Genomic DNA, 25,875 nt, shown 5'->3' with positions numbered 1-25,875 from the left:
ATAAACTAAATCAATCCTCTGGTGAGTTCAGTACCAGTATTTCCTTCATTTCCTTTTTTTCAAATGTTTGTTTTTTTATTTTACTGTATCACTTACATAATGTAAGGTTTTTGGGAAGTTGTCCTAACCCTGCCTGATCTGTTTGAGCTGGTGCAAAGGGCATATGGAGCTGCTGCTGTAACCCCCTCAGGCTGGGCTAACTGCCCTGGGTGATTGGCACAGGACAGGTGACCAAAGGAGCAGTGCCCAGCCTGCTCAGGTGACAGTAGCAGAGGTGGCTCAAGCCACCAGCCTCAATCCACCATGGCTGCTTGTGCAGGTTTTCCCTCTGCTCCGCTGAGGTCTGACAGCCAAACTGCCTGGAGCAGCCTTTCCTCCCCCTGCTCTGGCATGATATTCCAGATCAGCTGTGACTCTTGGAATGGGAGGGTTTGCTCACCTGGCTCCTGCTATCAGGGCTGGGTGAGAAGCCGTATTTCTGTGTGGCAGAGCTGGGGAGGGGATGGGCTTTGGCAAGAAGCAGTGCCAAGCAGCAGGGTCTGGAAACCAGGCTCTCCCAGAACAGCATGTCTCATCATGGCATTAGTTAAAAAGAAACAGCTCAAAGTAAACTTGTTTCTTCTAAAATGCTCACATATAGAGTTTTGCACCATGTTGACTTGGTTTGAAAAGCATTTTAGTTAAATTATTGCAACTGCTGCCTCTGGACAAAACTTAAAGAGTTTCCAGAGCTCATTTACCAAAGGGGTTGGAAAAGTTATTTCAAGTTAACAGCCTACATTACAGTAGTAGTTATTTGAACAGGTGGGGACTGGGGGAAGTAGGGACATTAGCCAAATCATGAATCATGAGCTAATCAGATTGCCACCCATGTTTGCACCAAAAGAAAAGCCATGCACAAAAATACACACATCACCAGCTACAGAACTGACTCAGCAAGGACCCTACTTTTTTGGGGTTTTATTGGGGTAAATGCTAAACTTTTATTTGGTAGGGGCAGGAGATCTCTCTGGAAGCCACCAGGGAGCCTGTTTCCCCTCTGACAACTCTGAGGACTTTTGGTACTGTTTGCTCCTCACTGCATTTCTGCTCCATCCAAGCAGGGAGAAGTCTGGGGCCTTGCACTCTTTAATAAGGTCTTTTCTGCCTGCCCTTGGATTTGAGGGTCTTTTCACAGGTGAGCAGGAAAAGCAATTTCAGATATCCCAGGAGGGCACCTCAGGACATCCATAGCCTCTACCTCCTGCAGGGAAGCTCCTCTCTCTGGTGCAGTAGGATGTATTTGGCTGTCCAGGAAGAAGTGGGTCACAGAGCTGTTTCTTGACCCATCCAAAACCCAGACAAAGGGTTTTGCAGAACCATGCCATGGCCCAGCTATGCTGGGAAGCAAGAGCTGCAGCAGCTCTGCATTGGCTCTACACTGGGGTGGGGGTTCATCTTCTCCCGGAGCACAGTCACTGAGAAGTTCCTAGAATGAAAAAAATTTGAGATTTAACTGGATTTAGAATAAAGTAAAATAAAACTACACTATTGAAACTCTGTTGATGTTAGTGAAAGTCCTTGTGTCTTAGAAAATCAGATCTAAAGTGCTGAGACTGCTGGCAGATACTTTCCACACACTGTTTGTGTGTGCAGTGGAGAAAAGTGCTTGTTTGGTGCTGATTGCAGACTATGGAATAAGAGCAATTTCTCATCCCACCTCCACAGAAGCTATTTAAATAGTTCTACACCCACTTTGAAAGATGCTCAGTTAGAAAGGAGTAAATCTGGAAGTTATTACTCCTCAAAGAAAGAAACGCCAATAAACAGGCTCTGCTAAGGCTGCCGGTGCTCTCGGGGACAGCAGCCGCCCAGGAGCCTTCCCCCCGCCAGGCTGCCTCTGCAGTGGACAGTTATTATTAGGCAGCCTGCAGAGCAAACACGCGCTGCGGGAAAGAGCCCTTGGAGCTGACCCTTTGTCCCACTGAGGCTCGGGGCCAAAGCCCAGCTGGCTACATGCAGGCTCCTCGCAGGCTGCACGAGCCCCCATGTGCTCTCCATGCAGCACAGGAGCGAAGGGAACAACCAGCAAAACCCAAGGATGTGCCAGGAGAAGCAACAGGAAGAGCGCTAATTAAAAAAGCCCTTATGAAACACTGGGGACAGAATGGTGTCATGTGCGCTCATTCAGTGCCTCCCTTTCCCTTCCTTGGGCATTGCTGGCCACAAACTCACTCACAAAGTGAAAGTGTTTGCCAGCTCTTTCCCAAAATTGGAGGTGGAGATTTAACCCATGGCACCTCTGCAGGGCTTCTGGGAGGATGCTGCCCACCACCCAGCCGCTCTCCTGCTGCCCGTGTTTCCCTGTGCTAGACCTCCTGCCTGGCAGGACAGGGACGGGGGAGGCCCTTCCCCAGAGCAGTTGTTGGCCAAGTCTCTTCCTGGGGGATATGGAGGGAAAAGTTAAACTGAGGTGGGGAATTGGGTCAGCTCTGTGCAGGGAGAGCCAGGTGGGACCCAGGAACCTTACTGCTGGTCACCCCCAGGTCACCTCTGTGGGACTCAGATTCAGTCAAAGGAAAGAAACTGAGAGTTTCTAGCCAGGCAAAAAGCCTGGGAAGGAGCTGGGAAAGAATGTAAATAATTCTTTATCTCTCTTGTTCTCACATTGTTTATAGTTAAGTTCTATCACTGTGCATCAAGCACTCTGCACCAATGGTGTAGCTTGTTTTCACTTCAGAACCAATGGATTTGGTCTTTGCGAAGCTTGGTATAAAAGAGCAGTGTATTTTGAATAAATCGAAGTTTTACCCTCAGCAGCCTTCTGAGTGAGTCTTCTCATTCCCATCCTGCCTTGACAGTGACAACCTCCAGTCCTGGTCACACCTGAGAGCAGGCACTCAGGCAGTCCAGGAGCTTTCCCACCACCACCACTCTAGATGTTCATGGATTTAAGCTGTTTCCAAATTAGGTTGGACCCAAAGAGAGACTTTTATGAATTGATGCATTCAAAATAGCCACAGAGCACTAAATCCTCAAATGAATCTCATACAATGCTACTGTCAGACCCAGCTGCTTGTACTCAGACCCTCAGCACTGCCGTCCTGCTCTGTAACCAGCACACCAGGGCCCCGAACCTATAGCAAGTTTTAGGCAATGTCTTGTATGTCTCTGGCTTTTGTCCGGCAGAGTTCTGCTTTGAGATTAAGATCTTAGTATTTATAAGCCTCTGGTTTTACTATCTGTGTAATATTCTGGTAAATTAGGTGCCTGCACTGCTATCCCTCCAACACACCTGAAAATCTCACCTTCTAAACAAAGGGCAGTTACATTTTTCCTTAAAAATAAACTAATTATAAAATCACTGTGATTTTCTCACATTTAAACAGCCAATTATTTCTGAGGATGTGAGAAACTGAGAAACAGCTGTTGCAATGTTGAAGCTCAAACAGTTACATCTCTGCTATTTTAATGGGTAAGAGTCAATACTTTTATTCCCATGTTATATTACCAAGACATGATAAGCAACCATGGCATTAGTATAAATTTGTGGAGCAAAGATCACTTCAATTTGCCCCAATGAGGAATAATTTTAACAGAAAATTAGCACTCCACAAACAACTATTTTTTGTTCCCTCTCTCCCTTTTTTTTCCCCTCTTCGTTTTTTGATAAAGCACCACAACCCTGGGTAAGGGCAGTTTGAAGGCAGAGATAGTTTTTAAGGCAGCCTTAACTCTTTCCAGATGGGGCTGGGGGGAGTGGACTTCAAAAAAATGCTTTTCAGAGTTTAACTTGGTGTGGTTGACCACTGAATAAAGGGAGAGCACTGACTTTGCCTCTCACCAGAAGGTGAACAAATATGAAATAGGAGTCAGCTCCTCTCCCACAGCCTTCAGGTGAGGACTTCTGCTAAAAGCTTTGCTCTTCAATCTTCGTATGATCACCCAAACCAAAGTGGCATCTGCAGGTACTTGGCATCTGTAGAAATCAGGCTTATAAATACAGAGCCAAGCCTGGAGCTCCAGGCCACTCGTTATGCAAGGCTTTGCTTTAATCTTTGGAAATACTTGTTGCACTTAGCCAGGGGAAAGCATGTGTGCGGCACAAAGAATGGTGATTTGAGCTAAGCACGGAACAGAGAAACAATTTTTAATTGCACGTGTGTCTGTCAACAAGCCCTTTCAAACATTTTAGCTCCATTGTATTTTTATCCTTTTTCCCCTAGGATCATGACACACTTGACAGTGGTGATAAACCAGCTTTCATGCTGTTCTATTAGCCAAGAAATTATTATCAGTCCCATTTAGCTGGAAATGTGAGACCCACAGGTAGTCTAATACAGTGATTACCCCAGGTAGCTACCTATAACATGCCAGTCTCAGCAGGAGAGTCTCATTCCACCCCTCAGAAAGGATGCTCTCCTGCAAATTGTGAGGGTGATTTTAGGTCTCCTACTAGGGCAAACACTTTAAGCATGGTGTTACCAGATCAAAAAAAAAAAAAAAAAAAAAAAAAAAAAAAGGGGGGGGGAAAGGGACAGGTGAGTGAGAGTGAGAGCACTTTCCTCTTATATTTTGAGTGGATTTCAGTGCAAGAAGCAAGTTCCTATCTTCAGATTTGGTACTCAACAGCATCAAAACTAACATGCTTCACAGTGTGTGAAGCACTAGGAAATTTTTCACATTAAAAAAATGGAAGTTACCTTCAGATTTAAGTGACAGCTGAGCCAGGAACTCTGAGGAATTACTTTTTGAAGGCATCTAAAGCTATAGCTGGACACCAAGAGAGACCCAAAAATGAGGAGCCAACACTAATGTGCCTCTCTAGGAATTTGGCCCCAAGTGACTTGCCACGGATTGAGCAGGTGTTAAGTTACAAAGTCATAAATAGAAAACCAATTCCCTCTCCTGGCCTTTCATTTAAAGGCTTGGACAGATTCCCAGACAACTGTCTGCCACATGAAGATATAAATTATTTAGAAGAGTGCAAAGGGTAATGAACCAGGGTCAAAAGCCACCTGCAAACTTGCAGACCCTTAGAATGCAGCAGTGGCCAGAGCAAACCTGGGGTTGGTTACTCATGTTCTTGCCACATGGATACACTGAAATACACTTTCACCACTGATTCTTCCTCATCTTCAGGCAGAATTTCTATTACACACTGGTTTCTGCTCCATCTTCTACCTGCCAGGTGGCAGCTGCAGGCAGAAAAAGGTAGGCTTCCTTTTCTGGAGTGCTCAGCCTCCAGTGCCTGCCCAGGCTGTGAATAACGCTCCAGCCAAAGAACTGAAGGCTGGCTGTGTGATTCCTGCCACGCTGCCCACAGCGCCTGAGCACCAGCAATGAAGTGGGCTGGACACAGGCTGATTTCAGTCCGGAAAGTTATGAACAGTGTGTGATGGCTAGTCTAGAAAGGTCTTCAAAAAGGCAACTGGTCACCATAGCCACTCTCTCCCCAGTTACAGGCATACACACAGATCTCCTGGAGTAGGTTCTGCCTGGCACAATGGGATCCAGATCTCTCTGGAGCAATCAGACTGTAACTCAGAAATCCTACAGATAAAACCTGCTAGTGGTGATCTGTAGAGGTTTATTTATCTGTGGTCTAAAATGACAACCTCATTGTCTTTCTCCAGATGCAAATATTTCAAACCTGAAGTATTCACTGGTGCTGTGAAGTCAGAAACAGTGTGGGTACCTCAAGTGCAGGGCAGTTCAGCTGGAAACCCATCAGCTTTCACTTCCCTCCTACACTTCCCTGTTGCAGGGAGCAGCACCGTGGTACCAGGCTCACCAGCATTGCATCCTCAAAATCAGTTTGCAAGTTACCATCCTTGGCATAGGCAGCAAAGCTCACAGACTTCCTTTTTTGTTTGAAACTGGTCCCCAGAGGCTTAATTTGCAGAGCAAATTTGCAGTAATGGGATTCCAGATTCCACCTTCCTGTGCCTGACAGAAGATGCCTCTGCGAGCTGCCTTGATTCACCTTTCAAAAAGCTGACCTCTTTTTTCCTGAACAGCATCTCAGTTCTGGAATGTGAGCTGTGACAAATGTTTCAGAGAAAGCTACAGGGCTAAAGAATAGATTAATACTTGATCACACTTCCCCACTATTGGGTCATTGTCCAAAATTTTTGACTCCTGTACCTAAATCTATACCAGCCACAAATATGACTTCATTCTCAGAATCTGACTTTTTCTTATTATTCCCAACTACTTCCTGCAAGTCCTCCCCACAGTCAAATTATTTTTGAAGGGAACTGTCTTATCTTGGCTCCACACTTGGAGCCAAGTGTGGCTTGACCCACATTTTTCTGTCAGTAACGCACCTTTCCATAGTAAGCTCTCACCACATTTCCTGAAGACACACTATCTTCACACACATTATACATTTCTCTTCCTCAACACAGCATCAGTGCAGGGAAAAGAGGAAAGGACACAACGGCAGCCTCAGCTCATTCTTGGGACATGCATGGAAGAGTGCAGGGGTAGGGAAGCTTTTGACTGATGCGAGGTTTCTGTCCCTCAGGTGGTGTAAGACTCCTCTACATCTGTCAGCTGGAGAAGGGAACTGCAATGCAGGAAAGGCAAATCCGTTACACTTTTAATATAGGATATGAGCAATAAGGAAAGCACGCTGGGACAGACTTTAGCATCAGATAGTTACTTGACATCCGGGTTCTTGTGCAAGCACCTTGAAGCCCATCCCAGGTAATTTCCCCACTATTATTTGCTGAGCTAGCAGGACTGAAACAGATACATTCATTGGCGCTGCAATCATCCCTTCCAGCACCGTGGGTGCCAAAAGAAGCTGGGGCCCCAGCTGTGTCCTGCCATCCCTCCAGCCTGGGTTCACCAAACAGGCCATCCCGCCCGAGTGATGAGGGCTCTCCCAGAACACAGGCTGCTGGCGATGGAACTGAGTGCCAAGGAGGGGATGAGGTAAAGCTCAAATACGTAGCTGCAGGGATGGCTGGGCGCTTAGGCAGCTCTCTACAGACCACTCGTTTATCGGCATCGTTTTGCTGCCGGCCAGCCCCGAGGAGCGGCCTCAGCGGTGCGGCGGGCCTGCTCGAGGGGATGCCGACCACACCGCATCCCGGCCGGCGGTGGCGGGGGCGCGACCACGGCCCCCAGCCCTGCCCGCAGCACTCTGAACGCTCGTTACCAAGCGCCTCCTTACTGGGGTTTCGGGTCTCAGCCCCGGCTTGGGTCTGTTCCCTCGGGACCCCTCCAGCATAGCGGCGCCGCACTCGGCAGGGGGCGGCAGCGGCGGCGCCGGCACGGCCAGCGGAGAGCCGGCTCGGGGCACCCTCGGCCGGGGCTGCACTGGCAGGGGGGCAGTGGGGCAAGGAGCACCTGAGGCACTGGATGCACCCTGTGGCTCACTGGATGTCGCCCCGCAGGGCAGCCCCGACCGCGGGTGCGTCCAACACCCACCCGGACCCCTCAGCGCCGCCCCGGCAGCGGCGCCCCGCGCCCGCCGGGTTATGAATGGGCGCGGCGGAAGCCCCGCCCCCCCCGGACGTGACGCCCGCCAATGGGGGCGCGGGGTGCGCGGCGGGGTGAGGTCAGCGCGCGGGGCCGGGGCGGGGGCGGCGCGGGCCGGGTGCGGCGGGCGGGGGTCGCGGCCCCGGGCGGGCGGGGTGGGCGAGCGCGGCGCTCGGCGGCCGCTGCTGCCGCGGCCCGGGGGAGGCGGGGAAGGAAGGAGGGGCGAGCAAGAGAGGGAGGAGGAGAAAAAAGAGAGGGAGGAGGAGAATAGGAGGGTCCTCGCCGCCGCTGCTCTGTCCTGGGGGCCATTCAGCGGGAGCGAGGCGAGGAGCGAGCGAGCGACGCCCGGGCCAGGCGTGGGGCGCCGGGCGATGCGGGGCTTCGTCAGGCTGCGGCGCGGCGGCCGCGGGCTGTGAGCCGGCGGGGCTGGGCCGGGCCGGGCTGGGCTGGGCTGGCGGCGCGGGGCGGAGAGGGGTGGGCGGGAGCGTGGCGGAGCCGAGCGCCGGCAGCGGCGGGAAGGTGGGAGCGGCGCTGCCCGGTGCCCGCCCCGCGCGGGGGGCCGGCCCTGAGTGCATGCGGGGCGCCCCGCCGGGCCGCCGCCGGGCCGCCGCCCGCCGCCCCTGAGACACCGGCGGCGAGAAAGTTGCGGCGGTCGCCCACATGCGCGGCCGCGGCCGGCGGCTTGGGGAACGGCGCCGAGCGGAGGTGGGCGAAGAGAGTTTGAAGCGCTCGCCGGCGGGAAGATGGCGGAGCGGAGCTGAGAGCGGCGCCCGGCGAGCTCGGGCTGCCCCCGCCTTCCTCCGCAGCCCCCCGGACCCCCGCCGGACACATGCAGGCCAAAAAACGCTACCTGACGCTGCTCTCTGCCGGCACCTGTCTTGCCCTGCTGCTCTACCTGGGAGGTGTGCGGCTGCGGGCGGCCCGGCACCCGCCGCCCGGTAGCCGGCATGGCCCGCGCCCCGGCGGCGCCGAGCGGCCCTGGCCCCGCTTCCCCGACGCCCTGCGGCCCTTCGCGCCCGCCGAGCGCCCGGGCCCCGAGGGCGGCGGGCGCGTCTCTCCCCGTCAGCGGCGGGACTCCAGCGCCGGCCTCTACCGCGGGCGCCGCTGCCGCATGGAGTCCTGCTTCGACTTCGCCCAGTGCAGGAAAAACGGCTTCAAGGTCTACGTGTACCCGCAGCAGAAGGGGGAGAAGATCGCTGAGAGCTACCAAAACGTCCTGGCCGCTATCGAGGGCTCCCGGTTCTACACCTCGGACCCCGGGCAGGCCTGCCTCTTCGTCCTCAGCCTGGACACGCTGGACCGAGACCAGCTCTCGCCCCAGTATGTGCACAACCTCCGCTCCAAGGTGCAGAGCCTCCACCTGTGGAACAACGGCAGAAACCACCTAATTTTTAATTTATACTCTGGTACCTGGCCCGACTACACTGAGGATGTGGGGTTCGACATTGGCCAGGCTATGCTGGCCAAAGCCAGCATCAGTACTGAAAACTTCAGACCCAACTTTGACGTTTCTATCCCGCTCTTTTCTAAGGATCATCCTAGGACAGGAGGGGAGAAGGGATTTTTGAGGTTTAACACCATCCCTCCTCTCAGGAAGTACATGTTGGTATTCAAGGGGAAAAGGTACCTGACGGGGATAGGGTCAGACACCAGGAATGCCTTATATCACGTCCATAACGGAGAGGATGTTGTCCTCCTGACCACCTGCAAGCATGGCAAAGACTGGCAAAAGCACAAGGATTCGCGCTGCGATCGAGACAACGCCGAATACGAAAAGTAAGTGAGCGGTGCCCTTTCCCCGTGCTTGTATCCTCGGGGGATGCCGGCGTGCCCTGCGCTGCAGGCGGCCCGGGCCGCCGGGCACATACGAGCAGATGTGTGCCAGTGCGCTGGCAGTGGCCAGAGGACGGCGTTCATCGCTCCTCTGGGCGAGCCGGTGTTTCCTCCCGCCAGCCGTGGGGCTGCCGGCTGGCTCGGTGTACCTTGGCCGGGGGAGCTGGCCGGAGGCACGGAAGGGCGCTGCGGGGTCCTGCAGCCTGGTGGCTTTCCAAGCCTTGCCGGCGGCGGAGGTGCTGTTGGGGGATGCGCTGGCATTTGGCACTGCTTTTTGTGTCCCCAGCGCCTCTTAGGCCAGATGCCCTGTGCCTTCCCTGCCCTGAGACAAAGTTTGTACGAGTGCTCAGCTCTCTCCAGGTCGCATGTGAGCCAGGCTCCCGAAGTGGGTTGGTTGCTGAGGGTGATGGCTAGGATGCCCTCTACAAAAAGCACTGCCTGGCGTGTGACCTGTGTGTATCTCCACAGACAAGCCAGTAACTTGCCTTGCCGTTTTTCACCTCTCAGTTCAAACCATCACAGTATCAGTGAAGGAAGGAATGTTGGCTGTGTTTGTGTCCTGTGTCTGAGTTTCTCGTTTTTATATGTCAGAGGATACACCAGTGATGCGAGCTCAGTGTGTGCTTCTGTGAGCACCTGGTTGCTTGCCTTTCCTCGACTTTTATTTTTATTTGTTGGTAATGTCACTGTGAAGCCAAATTTCGTCTCGCTGTACTGCTGCCCTTGTCTTCCAGTCTGCTTTTCAGGTTTGTATATATAGCTGCCGGGAAAATCGCTTCTGGGAATTACCTCCAGGATTGCAATGCTGACTAAGCTGTTTGCAGCTGATTAGTTTAAATGCGACCACCGCTATGTTTGCTGCGGAATAGGTGCCTGTATATGAAGTTTTTCACATGAGACTATTTCCTGGGTAGCATGAATTACACACTGAATTAAAAGAGGACAGCCGTACACATCACAGCGCTGAGTGATGTGCAGTGGAGCTGCGCCCAGAGCAGCCAACGGCTGGAGGGTTTTGTGGTGCACAGGGGAACGTTGGTGGAAAAATACTCCTAGAGAGCTTTGGGGAAGAAACTACGTTGGCATTAATACTGGTGAAAATTTCCGACTGGCTGTCTGTTTCTCCACCGAAACTATCCCCGGGGGGTTGGGAAGAGACCGGGAAGGTCAGCATTGCAAAGTCGAGAAGCCTGCATGAACTGCCTGGGTGAACTCTGCTCACCTTTTGGTTACTGTAATTCTGCTGCAGAGGAGAGGAAAAAGCAGTGCCAATGCTCAGTGGGCTTTTAATCCCGTTCATTTTCAGAACACTGATGGGCAAGTGGTGAAATAATGCACATGTGGAAGTGATACAGCATCAGTGCCAGATGATCAGTAGAGATACTAAACTAAGCTCATGTTATTTGTCACCTGGGAGTCCCTGTGGCTTGTAATCTCCTTCAGGGAATATATGCTTTGGGAAAGAAGGGAGACCTGACAATTTCAGACTTTCAGGGTGCATTGGTTTTTGGTTTTAGATCTGAGCAATTGGAGCTAATTTACAGATGGGAAAAATCCTGGTTATTTGCTGTATACTACTGTGTGTGTGCTGTCAAGCTGTCATAAAACCAAATATACCTGCCTGTAGCTTCACGTGAGTCCAGTTTTTTTACAGCTGTGCCATTTGGTCTAATAAATGCTCCCCCTAAAGTGTCTTTGCCACTTATTGTGGTGGGATTTGTATATAGCAACCTTCAGGGGGTACGATAGCATGTACCCATCTGTACCCACTATGCTGTGCTAGTCATACAAAAAACATACTAGCCACTAGGATGCGGCTGTATCTGGAGTGGGGGGCTTCAACATTTGTTGCAATGTTGCTGTTAAAAGACAGGAACTAAAAACTGATGCTATCAAGAAAATAAGATCACTCTGAGAACTGAGGCAAGCTCAGTCTGTGGTCAAGCTGCTGAAGTGAAGGGATTTGCTCTAGCAAACATCTGCAGATGCTGCAACTCTTTGACCCCACATCTTACTGGAGTGAGGGCACCTGGCAGAATTTGCTGCTGCCCCTTCTCACTTGTGCCTCGGTGCCGATGCACAGCCGAGTGTGCCATCTGCTGCTCTCCCAGCACCGTGTCCTGCCAGGGCCTGTGTCTTCTGGCCCCTCTGTGCCCGTAGGGACCATGCCTGGTGCTCCAGTCCCTTTATAAAATATGCTAGGGTCGCATCATCCCCAAGGTAGCATGACACAGCTGTCCGGTTGAAATGCTTCTGTGCTGATGTGTAAGTCAGCTGTGAAAGCTGTGGAAGGAACTCCATTTTTCAACCCACTTAAAGCAGCATCCGATCATCAATGAGGCTCACTTGGAAAGAAGTGTCTCTAAATAGATCTGGGCCTTGAAAACTGCACATGGAGTGGCTCTTGTGAGGCATTTGGGGCTTGGATTTAACAATGCATCTTCAAGGTTTTAATCAAAAAGAAGGAAAAACATACTCTCCAGGATACATCTGTTGGCATGTATTGGGATTGGGAGTTGCATATTGTGCTTTTCTGTACTGATTTTCCTATCCTCTGCTGTGATATTTACACAACTCCATGTGAAATACAGTAGTGTAGGTGCTCTGGCCATGGAGAGCTGGCCTTGAGAAAGCAGTGCTTGCCAGGGTGATGTATGAATGGTGTGGTCTAGGTTAGAGGCCTTGCCAAGCCAGGTAAATGAGGTGACCAGAATTTAAAATTTGCTAGCCTTGTGGTGTTAGCAGGGTGGTGGTGTTGGGCATGGGGCTGCACAGGTCACAAGTTACTTGTGATGGGGTTTCATCTAGGATGTAACATTTGGTGTTGGGTTCACATGAGGTTCACCTGTCTGCTGGATGTGGTGTTTCCTCTCTAGGAGATTGAAAAAGCCAAGAAGGGTGACTTCCTGACCTCTGAAAAAATGTGTAGAGTGTCTTGCTTTGTTTGGGGAAAGCATGGATGGGCATGTGTGTATTTGACTGTCTCTGTGAATTGTATTGAAAGATCCATCTGTATGTCACAGCTAATTAATTTGCATCCTAGTTACGCATCTCAGCAGATAAAGCTGAGGCAGACTAAAATGAATTACATTATCATGATTTGACTGCTAGCAAACAGGATATAAAAGAAAACAAAGAAAACCTCTGGTTTTCTTTACAGTGCCCTTGGTTGTCAGAGGTGGCCTTTGTCACCCAGCGCTAGGGCAGCTGAGTTTCCTGCATTCCTCCACAGTAAGATTTCAGCCTCAAGCTTTCCATTTCACAAAGGGTTAAGGGAATAAAAGCTGCTGCTACTGAAGTTTGAAGACAGCCTCTTAAATATTTAATGACAGTCTAAATATATACATATGTACAATGTGTTTTAAACAAAGGCAGAATTCATATACAGGCTTAACTGGTTCCAAATAATTACTTTTTGGAAGGTAATATAAAGGACTGTGGATACCAAAAGAAATGGAGGAATGTGGTCTTCTAGTAAAGCCAGATGCAGAGAAGAGGTTTGCACCAAAATGAGAATCTTTCTATGAAAGTAAAGTAATGTCTGTGGTATATCCCCTGACCTGCAGCAGCCCTGCCCTCGGAAGATGGAGAGGGTAGCGGTGATAGTATCAAAAAACATACATAAAAAACAAAAGCTCATTCAAGGAGGCTTTTTCTTCTTCCATCTAAAATAAATTATGAGAATGAAGCAAAAGGGAAAAAAAGAAAGTAGACTGGAGGAAGAAAAGTGAGAAAAACCCATATTTTTGGAGAAAAGTGAGCTATGGTGGAGGACAAATAGCATAATGATGTGTTCTTTATAGACTAAGTTTTTTGACTGGTCAGTGCTCAAAACATCTGTGTGATCATGAATGAACTGAGAAAAGGAGGTAAAACATGCAGGACCTCGTGAGTGGGACTTGTTCTGCCAGAGGAGGTTGGGGGCATGTGCTAGTGGAGGAGGAGCCAATGGAAGAAGCTGCTCACAGATCTACCTGGGGCTGCTGGGTGCTGGCAGAAGGGGAGAGCAGCAGCACCTTGCATGCTTACACCGGGGAGATATTTCTGCAGGGCACACAGTAGCACTAGGCAGGGTGCTGCAGGAGAACATTTTCATTGATGCCTGGTACCTGGTAGGTTTACCTGGTGTGTACTCTGCTGATGGAACATGTGCCAATCACAGCTGAACCTCCCACCCCTGAAAATTGTGAGTAATGGTTGCAGTCGTGCAATAGGCACAAAATGGGAAGAAAAGCAGGTTTTAGTTTTGCTTCCTTCCCACTAGGAATAAAATACACATACTGAAAAAAAGAAGTGGTAGAAGTACACTCGAGGGATGACTGCCACTCAGCAGACTGGCATGAGAATGTGAAGTAAGGCTTAGGCTTGCCCATCCAACATGTGATGATAATGTGAGCACTCCATATACATGTATGTGCACGTTTCAAACAAAGGTGTAATTCTTGTATTTATAATATACTGAGCTTCCGTGTATCGTACTAAAATACAAATGTAAATGCCACACTTAATCACTCACTGGATTATTTTTTGAATTATCTAAAAAGCCTTCACAAGTCAGCTCATTTGCAGCTATTTAGGACAGGTCTGAGAAATCACCCAGGTTCCAGTTGGCTGTTGTTCAGGACATCTGAAATGAGATGGGAACCAGTCAGTGCATCTTGTATATCACCAGGCTGTTTTGGGAGCTTGGATAAAACTCAGAAACTACTGAGAGTGCTTAGGCATTTTCCCAGAGTAACTCGGCTACTACAGAGACCTGTCCCCACCAGACTACTTTTTAATATTGATTTTTGAAAAACTGGAAATTTGCCTGGTTTACAATACATTTATCCAAAATGAAGTAAGCAGGTAAATAACAGAGCTTTAATGGATGTCTGATAATATAGGACTTGCTCTATTGTGGTTTTCCTTTCTCTCTATGTATTTCAGAGTGTCCTTATGTGCCTGTTGATGCTGATGTAATGCAAGTAGGGCCCTGAGGGGTAGGAGCTTCCAGAGGCTCCAGGCTTATGCCCTGGCAGGAGCTGGGAGTAGGGGGGACAGGGGCATCCCTAAGCTCACAGCCAGCCGTGCAATCCTCAGCCTGGTCGTTGCACGGCCCTTCCCTCTTCCCTGGTGGAGGTGTGGGAGTGGGTGGATCCATGTGTGTGATCATGTTCCCCGTGTGAGCAGTGCTGGGCACTGCCGCGTGTGTGGCCGTGGCCGGGTGTGTAGGGTCAGGCACTGGCAGAGGAGCCCACCCTGCCCGTGGGCCTTATACCCGGCGCCCTCCTAACCTCAAGTAATTAAGTTTTCTTGTGGGGTGAGTTATTATTATAATTGGTTGCCCCAGGCCTTTCTGTGTCTTTCTATGAAGCATCTCATAAGAAGCTGTGTGGTGACAAAGCATTACAGTAGATGGGTGATCTGGTCTGCAGCAGATGTTTTCTGCATGCAGAATGTATGGGAACACAGTTTTCACAGCTTGAGGGACTCTGCTTTTATTTTTCCTGCCTAGGAAAATTGATCTAGGATAGTTTATTGATAAATACTCATCATTGAAGAGACACTTGATGATAGAACAAAATTCAAAGAAATAAATTATCTGAGTCATCATTTTAAGTAGACTTAATCTGGAAACAAGTAGTTTCAAGGGCTTGTTGAACCCAGATCAGAACTGAGCTGACTAACAGTTCCAGCGACTTATTCTGGCTAGAGTCCTCTTGTGCCTCCAGTGAGGTAGCCTCAGCAAGAAGGTTCTCAGAGCATCCCTTGGTGTTCCTGCCTTCTTACCCTCCCTGGCTGGGTATTTCACAAGGCAAAGTCTCATTTTTGCAGGACATTTTGTAGTGGCCTAAAGTAACTGAAACTGCTCCCGAGAGAGGTGTCGGAATTTAGGATTCTCTTGTGGGTTCTGTGCAGCTGCCTGCTGCTCCTTGCCGCACTGAGGGTGTTCTCAGCTGTGGCCCGGTTTGCATCCTTGCATCTGTGAAGTAGTGCATCTTGCTGGGAGAATGGGATTGAACAAGAGGAGTTCTGGCTTGAGACAAACCCAATCGAAAAAGACTGCTGGAGATAATCCTTTTGCCCCACATATAGTCCTGGAACAGCTCACTGGAAAGTAAACCAGCAGCTGCTGTGGGAGAGGGAAGTAGATGAAACTGGTCTGCACGAAGCACTTATTTACTCAACAGATGTGAGTCAAGAGAATGTGCTGTAATCTGATGATTTCTGGAGTATTATCTGTGATTGTTTTCCTTTTCTCTCTGAAGGGTTTCTTTCAGAAAATCCACAGAGTTTTGTAGTCTTGGATAAACAAACTGTTTTGCTAACCAGAGAAGAATAATTGGTAGGTACATGGATAACTGGCCTGTGAATGGAGTTAAATGCTATGTTCTGAACTGCTAAGGTGATTGACTTCTCATGGACTTGGCTATATCTAGATGATGATGCAAGATTTATACTCTTGTCTCATGTTATATGGATATTAGTTTAGCCTGTGGGAATGTGTGAATATAACTTCAGGTTATATTTAAGGTTCTGCACCTTTCCACATTGCAAAGTATTTGGGACATAGAGGTTTCAAAACCTTGTGGTTTACACTGAGCAATAGATTTGTTCTTCCTGTGTTCATCCACCTATGCTGTGCTTTTATGTGAGGCTTTGTGTTGCCCTTTTTCAATCCAAATTTCAGGAGGAAACAGGACATATATCATCGCTGTTTTGCCCTTAATTTAGGAGCCTCCTCAGTCAACTGTAGGGAGCATTGCTGCTACGTAATGCTGATACAACTCATCCCCACATCTCTAGAGAAGACAGGGAGGGGGAGCTGTGGCAGGAGGTGCCAATTGTGCACAGGAGCAATTAAAGATCCTAGCCTGAGAATGGTGGGAGTCCTTTCTTCCACTTATATAACAAATTATAATTTGTAACAATTGACAGCTGTGCAAGGGAAGAAACTGTCCTATTATTGTGGCAGGGCTGCCATATAGCCTGGGAAGGTGTTTGAAGGCCAAGAGATGAGAGATCAGCATACTGCTGTGGTGCAGGAGAAACTAGCTTAAGAAATTAAATCCAAATGAGAATGAAACAGAAGGGGGAAGTAGTGTTGTAAGAAATACAGGCCCTATCTTAGCAAAATGTTGTGTCTTAACTGCTTTGCTGGGAAAAAACTGGTATGAGTGCTGCCAGGTTGATGGCTTTCCAAGTGCAATCTTGCTTCCTAAAAGGTTATCATTTCTTTGAACAAGAAAGTGTAACTGTAAGCCAGTCAGGAGGGTTAGGCCTGTTCAACAATAGGAGGAAGAAGAGGCTGTTTTCTTTAAATATTTTGTGTTTCTGCACTTGTCTCTCCCACCAGCTCTTGCTGAGATTTAGCTTCAGTTTTTCGGGTGGTTCAGTGCTGTCTCCTTGGCCAGGATGCTGAATGGGTGTTCCCTGAAAGGTGGTAGGGGTGGGATGTTTGTGTTGGCTCAATCAGGCTCCCATTTCATACTCCAGTGAGACAGACTTCTCAACCCTTCTGCAGTCCCTGGGAGAAATGAGGTGCTGGCAGGGCTGTCGCTGGAGCTCCTGCCTTCTCCTGACTGGATGTCTCAAGACTTCAGTCTGACCATCAGGATTGCCACTGGCAACCTGCTTACATTTCCATATACTTTTAAAATGGAAAGGAGTCTTTGCTTTTCGTAAGCATTTTGGAGGTTTACTTCAGTGCTTTATGATATTTAGAGCCTGTGTAAAACTGAAATACTACTCATTTATGTTTTCTCTATTCTCTTCTTAGGAAGCATCAGTGAGCATAGGTTTAAAATGATTTTCCAATAAAAGGTGACAATTGTCAGAAGCAGTATAAAGCAGCTCTTCTCTGTGTGTCTGGTGAGGGCAAATAGCCTCTAAAGCTTTTTTGGGGTTTTACTTGTCCTGGGTGAGGACATGTTTTGTATATGAACCTTTTAACTCTCCTTGCTTCACTCAGCTGCTGCTGAAGACCACTGCTTTTCCAGGCACTGAAGCGCTGTTATTCCTGATCACTCCTCCAAGGGCTCCTGTGGTGCAGTTAGCAAATTCAGTAAAGCTTCTCTAAGTTGACTTATTTCTCCATGGTTTGTAGTCCAGAAAAACACGAGAACAAAATAATTCCTGGGTTCCTAAGTGAATTTACCATTTATTCACTTTTTCCCCCTCTAATATCCTCTTTATGTTTATGAATGCAACAGAATTAGGGCTAATTTAGTTGATTGGCTGCAAAACAAAAGTATTGAATGCTAAGAATAGGAAATGAGAAGGCCTTTCTGAAATGTTACTTCTTTGCATAATTATAATAGATTATAATTATACATTTGGGTGTTTAGGAGTGGATTTGCTGTAAACACGGTTGTTGGAAATCTCTTGGCACTCACTTGTGTCGGTTCGAGTCCCAGTGCGGTCCCGTCGATGGCTGTACCAGCATCTCTAACATAATTTTCTCTTTGGGCAGGGTGATGTGCCACAGAGAATGCAATCTCCAGTTCCCGTCCCAGCTCCTCCTCCAAAATTACGGCTGGTCGATATGGCCATGTCAGACTGTTGACACAAATCAATAAGATCAATCATTCTTCAGCTCCTAAACAAAATTGAGAGCGTGATGCTGATGGCCTGTGCGTAGCAGTAAATTCCTAAAGGAAAATCACATACCGTAGTGTTTGCTGAGTGTGTCTGTGGGGGATCCTGTCCCGTTAATAATTAGTTCTCTGAGGCTGTAAAAAGGAGCATGGTATAAATAGTTTGCTAGAGCTGCAGTGTGTGTTATGACCCCTGCAGCCTTCGGGCTGATGGAGAACATCACCTGACCAACAGCCAATGTGGGAAACAGGGACAGTGTATGGGTAGGAATCCTGTTTTTCTTCATTCTCCTAGAAGATCTTGACTTCTGATACTGGTTTTTGCCTGGCAAATAATTGCAGACATTTTATCATAATACTGGAATTCCCGATGCAGTCAGGTAGTTCAGTGTGTTACTACCAGAAAGAATCATAGTTACTACCCATCAGAATCATAGTTTATGTAGTCAAGAATAAATTCAGAGGCTGCTTCTAAAAATCAGAATCTTTGTCTGAAGGGAAGGACAAATTTTTGTTATAATGTCTGAATTTGTATCTCTGAAGGCTTGTTTTGGCGTGTCTGCTCATAGACACAATCAGCTGCTTCAGGAAGATAAACACATGAATGTTTAATCTTACGAGTTTGCCACCAACCATTGTGGTGGGTGCTAGCAGATTTTTCTTTTAATTAAATGTAATTTATCTAATCCTAATGGGAAACGTAATTATAGGATTTATTTTTTAATACTGTGATTCCAGAATTATTTTATAAAGAATAGTAACACTTCCCCCTTAAGGGCGGTTTAAAAATCAGCAAACAAAATAGAAAAAACTGAAGTACACTTTGCTAAAAGTAATAAATCTCAGACAAGATGCAAAAAAAAAAAGCATCTGAAATGTTGGAGCTGCAATAAAGCTGAAAATTAATGATCAGTAGGTTGCTGCTGCTGCAAGAGAGTGAATGCATTATGGATTTGAGGAGACGCCTATAGCTTATTAAATGCCAGCAAATTTCTGCATAAGCAGTAGAAAACCCTGATCAGGAATTGTAAAACAGTGTGAACTGCAGCTGGAAGATCCAGTGCCACAAAGGATGTGTGCACCATGTGTATGCTTGAAATATAAGAAAGTGCTTCGCAGGATCATGGTCTAAAGTTGCATGCTAAGCTCCTTTAGTTTCTGATCAGAGGGATTTAAATGTTTCAGTAAGGCATGACTGTAGTCGCAGGAAGGGATTTATCATACTTTATATAAGAAGGTGTGTATAACTGTTTAAAATAATTTAAAACAAATAAAATCCCTTTACCCACACTCCCTTACACTTTTTTTTTCTCTAAACCCAATAGCTAAGACTACTACTTGAATTGTAATGGAATAATATATCAAGTGAGTGATCACATCAGGCATGGACACTTACCAAATCACAGCGAGATAACTGTGAATAACTCTCTAGTTTCAACAATTTGCATGGCCATTAACAATTGATGGGTTTCCCTTAGAACCGCATTATCTATGGCAGCAGGATCTATTCCTGTGCACTGCTCCTGCATACTAAGTGCCAGACAAATTTTCAAAATTGAGGATAATAAAAAATCTGATAGCAGCAAGGTGAATGAAGCAGGTAGGAATTTCAAGGCGACATTTTTTGAAGACAGGGAAATATTTCAGGCAGTCCTGCGTTTTCGTAACTGTTCTTCATCTCCTTTCCCTGCCTACTCCTTTTACTACAGTTATGCAAGTTTTAATTCAGGCTGGTGTTAGGTTTCTCTTCACTGCTTGGCATCACTTCAGGCTTCATTGTCAGTCTGGCTTGTGGATCAGTTAAAATGAGATTTTAAAATACTTTTTGTTACAGTTTTATGTTGGACAGTTGTCTTCAAAAGCTTTTATGCGTATTTGACAAAAGATAAAAACGGTGCTGAATTTAGCTGTCCCAGATTGTTGGGTGGCTCTTTCATGGCAGTGATTTCAAGCAGGTGCTAAAGATGTGCTTTCTGTATTAGAATCAAGCCACCATTTTAATGTGTGACCCATCCCTTATTTCTAGTGCTTTCATCTCTACCCGACAGCATGTCAGTTCTTTCCAGATTCCTCTACCAAGCTGACTTTTCCAAATCTTTCTCTTTTTATTTCTCTTTCTCACCCTCTTCCCTCTCCCTCTTTCTTCTCACGGCACTGTTGTTGTGGCAAGATGAAAGCAGCTGAGTGAAGCGGCGGTGGGGAAAGCTCAGCTCGGGTAATCAAAGCACACGAGCGGCTGGAGCTGTGGGAAGGCAGGTGGGTGACACATCAAAGTCAGGGGTACGTGTGCTTGCTGCTCTCACCTCTCCTGGTAAATGACCCCCCCTGCCATAAACAGAGTTCCTGGGGTTAATTTGTGACTTTGCACGCACACAAATGCAATTACTTTTCTATGGCCTTCCCAAAATTTACTTGCAGAGACCAGCAATAAAATCTTAGCTTTGTTCCTTGGAATATGGCTTTTGCGGATGTGGTGTGTAAGGGGACAAGTACCTGAGTTGGTACTTGTAATACTAATAGCAGGAGATTGGTTGTTCATCTTCAACTGAGGGTAGCCCATCACATTATTGTCCCATCTGCCTGTCAGTGTTGCTTCAGTGTTGCAGGAGGCAGGATGAGAGCTGGAAGGTCTGAGCAGCGTCTGGTTGTCCCCAGCTGGGCCTTGCATGGTCAGAGACCCTGAGAACCTGTTGTTAAGGGACCTCTTGGCTGGGGCAGGGAGCACCCCTCGCTTGGCCAAACATGGATGCTGCTTCCTGAGCTCTGTGCCCATTGTGAAGGCTTTAGGTCCCCTCAGCTCAGTAGAAGCCCCAAATTCCCACTCATCTCTAAACTCTGTGCATGTCTCTTGACATGGAGCCGTGGGCTTGGGTATTTTCTCAGCTGTTGCCTCTCCTCAGATCCTCCTTTGTCTTCACTGTGGAGCTTGGCAGCTGAGCACCCCAAGGTCTGGGTCTGCTCTTGCTCTGTATTTGTGCAGGGAGACCTGGTCCTTGTCTTAACTGTTTGCGCTGGAGTTGTCAAAAAATCATTGCCATTAATTGACAGGACTCTTCCTCACTGCCTGCTGATGCCCGTTTCTGTTACTGTTGCTGAGAACCAAGATAACCAGGGTGCTTATCTCTTTACTTTCTGCATCACAAGATTAGTGAATTGCAGTGAAAACAGCTTTTCATCTTTTGTTTTATTAGCTATTTCTGATGACCTGTAATAATAACCCTTCTTAGAAAAAAGTTTTTTTACTCCTTCATTTTAAATGAAAATTCTTTATAACACAGGTCATAGTAAAGTAATTCACTGTGAGTGAATTATTTTGTTGTTATTACAGTGTGTGTGTATGTGTTGTTTGGATCTAAAACTGGTGATTTAAGAATTTAGAGATAATGGTGTGATCCCTGGGTGCCCTGTTGGTGTAGTCACTGGTTATAGCAATAGTTGTTACTTTAACTTTGGTCTCAGGGTAACCATGTTTCACAATAATTAATACACTGATTACTGTAATTGCAGCTTGTGGTACCATGGTCTAACAGTTAAGTGACTGGGCCAATAAAGTATGGAATTTAATGAATATTTGTAAACAAACTTGATTAAGAAGTAGATTGAGGATATGCACTGGTGGAGGATAGTAAAAGAGACCCACTCTCAGCTTTGATAAATAGAACAGATGGAAACCTGAAAATGAGCAGCAAAGCATGGAAACCATCCTACTGCTGCTTACCTTTAGTTTATTGCTGCACCACATCTTAAAAAATCTCTCCTTAAAAAAAAAAAAAAAGTGACCTGACTCCCCACTGCAGTGAGATCCTGTGTACACAATTTCAGTCTCCTCTGCAGAACTTTAAAGTATTATCAGACATGGTGTTGAAAACTTGATTTACAATGTAGGGCTGGTATCAGCCTTAAGTAAAGAAGTGTCTATTGTCACCCCATGATTGAATCATAATGCACTTAAAATGAAAAAGGAAACCACCACTGAAAATGGGAAATAGATTTCTTAGTGGTGCCTCTGGGGAGGTGGATGGTTGACATCTGGTAGTTGCTGGAAAGCTGGCTGTGTTTTACTGTCCTTTAGGAACTGCTTCCCATTTTTGCTGGTTATTGTCTGTGGTTGTGTCCACATGTTTCAGATGCATGTCCTTCATCTCAGGCATAGAGGCCTGTCCTGCACCTCTGTCAGGCCATTTGGGAGTGTTTTGTACGAGTCTGGCAACTTAACAGTAGAAGGGTACATCAGGTTTTGGATGGTTGCTTTAAGTTTGCCTGAAATCCCTTTACACGTCCTTGCCTTCTCTCTTCTCTTTCTCCATCTCTATTCCATCTTTAAGAACTTGACTTTTATTTGCAGGTTTTCCTGACTGAGTGCATGGGTGTCTCTAACAAGAGTAGTATTAAATGGAAATGCGTTAAAGGGAAATGTGTAAGGAGCCTAGCTCAGAGAGCTCCTACCCTGAGCAATAAGCTGGTGAGTGGCTGCTCCTGCTGCAGGATCTTGGAGGGGAGGGCATTTTCCGGCAGCTACAGTTCATCCATTTACTTCCTACCTGCTGGTTTCCAACAGTATTGATTGTTATGCATTTATTGTATTTAATTAAAAGCAGGGCTGCTTACAGCAATATTTGTGGAGATTCTGCCTCTCCCCCAAATGCAACAAATAGGCATCTGGTATTTGTTTTGTATAACACAATCCTCATAAAATGAAAAGTAATAAAACATAATTATCTGTAAAGGCTTGTTTTATAAGACTAGGAACGAGTTTGTTCCTGCCTTGTTTTTGTCTAGTTGTAAGATGGTTTTAGCCCCTCTACAGATTAACAGAGAATCAGTTATTGCACTGTTTTAAACCCTGGTGTTTTAAGGTAGAAGGTGGTGTGAATGCATGTATGTCATAGCACTGCTGGATCTCTAGAAGTGAGAATAGTCTTTCTGTTGTGCTTAGAAGTTTTTCCCTTCCAAACAATGGGTTTTATTTGAAAGCTTTGGTAAAGTAAGAGGGAGGAAAATCTGTGGGCTACACGAACAATTCAGTATTTCTGAGCTACAGGCCTTAAATTTGGTTTGAGCCCTTTCTGCACATGTCTCATCCTTGGCAGTGTGAAGGACAAGTGTCATGGGTCTGTGCTCATGCTTGGATGTGTGTAGGATTCCTTGATTTGGCCCTCCTGCATTACTGAACAGACTTTAACTGCTATGTACCTTCATTTCCCAGAGTATTGTTGGCTTGATCCACCTCCAGTGGTCGTCAGGGTTCCCAGCTCAGGATTCAGCAGTTTTGAAGAGCTAATTAGACTCACTTCACCTTAGATTTGCTGCTTGCTATTTGTTTGTAGGCAGCTATGCCATTTTGCTTGCCTTTGGCTTGCTGTAACCCTGCAAAGTCCTACCTGCTGCCACATGCTAGCAGTATGTTTTTCTGGAAAAAAGTGAAACCAGATCATCTAAACCAATTAGATAGCTAGGTGAGACGTGAGCGGCTTACGGCTGTCTAAAGATGAAGTGTGAAAACCAAATCCTTTTAGAAAACTCACAGTCTGAACTTATTACTTTTTTATTTTTCTTTAAATTAATAGTAAGCAAGAATCCACTTTTTTGTAATGAAAGCTGAAAGCTGTGGGGCTGCAGAGCACCTTCAACTTCAGCAAGCTTTGGAGTATGTTTGCTTCGCTCCTCTTCTGTGCACAATAAATTAAAGTGATAGAAGTGAGTTTTGCTCAGCTTTTATATGAATTGTAGCCTTCTCAAAACCAGATATGACTTAGGTATTGCTTTTTCTCTGCAAGACAAGCCTTGTAATTTTGAATCTTGATGAGTGGCTGCTTTTGTTATGCAAGTCTCAGAAACAATGGGGTTGGGAGCATATAACAAATTGCCAAATTATAGCACTTTGGAGAGAAAAATCATCTCCAAATGCCTCATTCCTTGCATCTTTCATTCTGCAGAGGCTGCCTTGATGCAGTCCCAGGTGTAGAGACCCACTGCAAGGGCAAGGAGATGCTCCCCCAGCAAGTCTTGCTTTCGAGGTGGCAGCAGTGCCTGGACATGGCCATGTGCTGAGCTGCTGTGGCCCTGTATTGAAGTAATTTCCTTAAAAAACATTTTCCTTGAAATACACTTTTTATTCATCATATCTGTGGATACTGTTTAATCTGCTCATTGCTGACTTCAGTTGTTAACAGCACTGTTGTGGCTGCTCTGGGTCCTCAGCCAGAGCACGGCCAGCAGCAGCAGGGGAGGTGTTACGAGGCTCCAGGCTGCCTTATGTGATGTTGCTTTCCATGGCCAGAAGTCTTTGATCTATTCAAACAGAAGCCTGAGAAGTGGGGGATGGATGCCACATTGCAGGCTGATGTGTAAATGCATCCTTTTGCACCAAAGTCTCATTTAACCTATAAGCTAAATGTGCCATGTCCTGCTAAATGTGCCATGCGGAGTCCGGCTACAAGTCAAATGCTCTGAGATGTTTGTCATCCCCACACAGTATATAATGTTCCATTTACTTTTTCATGCAAGATCTGGGATTCAGTTGTTGCATTTTTTATCTATTTCTTATTGTTCCACTTAGGTGTAGAGTAGGGCGGTATCTCCCTGGAAAGTTTACTGGTCCTTAATTCATTAATGTCTCCAGAATGTTCTGAGACCACTGTTGCTTCACATTCACAATAACAGAATTGAATTTAAAAGTTTGGATGCCTTCTGATTCAGACTTCTTATTTCTCAGGAATAATTTTGTTTCAGTTTACTAGTGCAAATGAAGTGAAACCTTTAGCTTCAGTCCTGCTATCAGTGTGGCATGGACTCATTATTTGTTCTCTTACCCATTGTGTGCAGGATGATCGCTTTTGGCACATTTTCTTTTAAATGCAACGTAAAGTGAAATCCTGTTATTTGCACATATCCTGTGGCATGCATCTTCAAAGTATCTAGGCAACCTTTATGTAGATGACACTTTTCACTCAAACTTTTCCATCATTATGAGTGTGGTCCTGTGAAAAGAAGCAGGATGAAAAAGGGAGGGAAGAAAGGGCTGGCTTGAATTCACTTTGGGCAGCTTGAGTCGCTTGTAAGACTCTTTGTAGGAAGTATGACACACACTGAAGATCTGTTCCCTTACACTTAAAGCATCAACTTCAAACTATTCCATATTTTTCCTTTGAGCTTGGGCAGGTAGGGGATCTCCTGGCTCTGTTGGAGATGACAGTATCAGTAAAAGGGTATTTCAGAGCTTCTGCAATCCCACACCAAGCAGTGGATTTCCTTGTGTGGTTCTTGGCTCCAGGTTCAGGATGAGTGGTCCAAAATATCTGCATCTGTAGCCCTGGGAGATATTTGTGTTCTGACAGCTTTTTGTGCTTCTCAGAAGACAAGAGCTGAATGGAAGGCTTGAACAACTTAAGGGGAAGGCACCATTGCAATCCCTGCAAGGAAGAAGTAAAGCTTACTCAAAAGAAAATTATTTAAGCAAATCTGTGGGATCAGATGTGACCATGACCTATCAATGGCGCAGATGGAGCAGGCATCACTACTGCAGCGGTATGATCTCCAGTTGGGAATTGGTCTCCAAAGCCAAGGTCACTGAGATACGCTGCACAAGGAAAGTTGTGGCCCCAGACTTTGCATCAGGATGAATGTAATCTCTTGGAGCAGTTCTGCTTTAGCTAGATCAAGCAGGCATCCTCCAGGTAAGAAGCAGGGCCAGTGCAAACATCACACCATGTGCTGTGGCTGCTTTGGCAGAAATGGGATTGGTGTCATGCTTGATACTTACATGCTTGAATTGTGGTGTGGGTGATCAGCATGGTGCATGTTGGTGTTAAGGAACATGATGGTGCTGTAGGTCAGTGTACACAGCAAGACAATCACAATTCCCCCCTGCCCCCCATCAACAGGCAGCATACACAAATCTCACTTTGCTGCCCTGGCCTGGTGCTGGGGAACATGGTATTGGTCTATCCAACTCTTAAAAGGGTGAGGGTCTTTGTAGGACTGATGCCAGAAG

The 25,875-nt window shown here is 46.8% G+C and overlaps 1 protein-coding gene and 1 long non-coding RNA gene across 3 annotated transcripts in view; one reads left to right on the top strand and one right to left on the bottom strand.

Annotated features, from left to right (window-relative positions):
- Window positions 1–928: 928 nt before the first annotated feature.
- LOC115493985 (uncharacterized) lies at window positions 929–7,598 on the bottom strand. Of its 2 annotated transcripts, none has more exons than XR_012054258.1 (2): window positions 7,339–7,598; window positions 929–1,468 (listed from the first exon to the last, which is right to left on the bottom strand). It is a non-coding gene; the product is annotated as an uncharacterized lncRNA (long non-coding RNA). The 2 variants fall into 2 exon arrangements; XR_012054257.1 differs by lacking the exon at window positions 7,339–7,598 and adding an exon at window positions 6,309–7,328.
- A 295-nt stretch (window positions 7,599–7,893) lies between these two features.
- The window catches only part of EXT1 (exostosin glycosyltransferase 1), a 180,719-nt gene continuing 162,737 nt past the window's right edge, over window positions 7,894–25,875 (top strand). Inside the window, exon 1 of the mRNA XM_002200421.7 lies at window positions 7,894–9,246. Within this exon, the coding sequence (XP_002200457.5) occupies window positions 8,300–9,246 (947 nt within the window). The 5' untranslated portion in view covers window positions 7,894–8,299. The remainder of the gene's footprint in view (window positions 9,247–25,875) is intronic.

Source organism: Taeniopygia guttata, chromosome 2, assembly GCF_048771995.1.
Source record: "Taeniopygia guttata chromosome 2, bTaeGut7.mat, whole genome shotgun sequence".
NCBI lineage: Eukaryota > Metazoa > Chordata > Aves > Passeriformes > Estrildidae > Taeniopygia > Taeniopygia guttata.
This window is presented reverse-complemented; position numbering and strand designations above follow the sequence as displayed.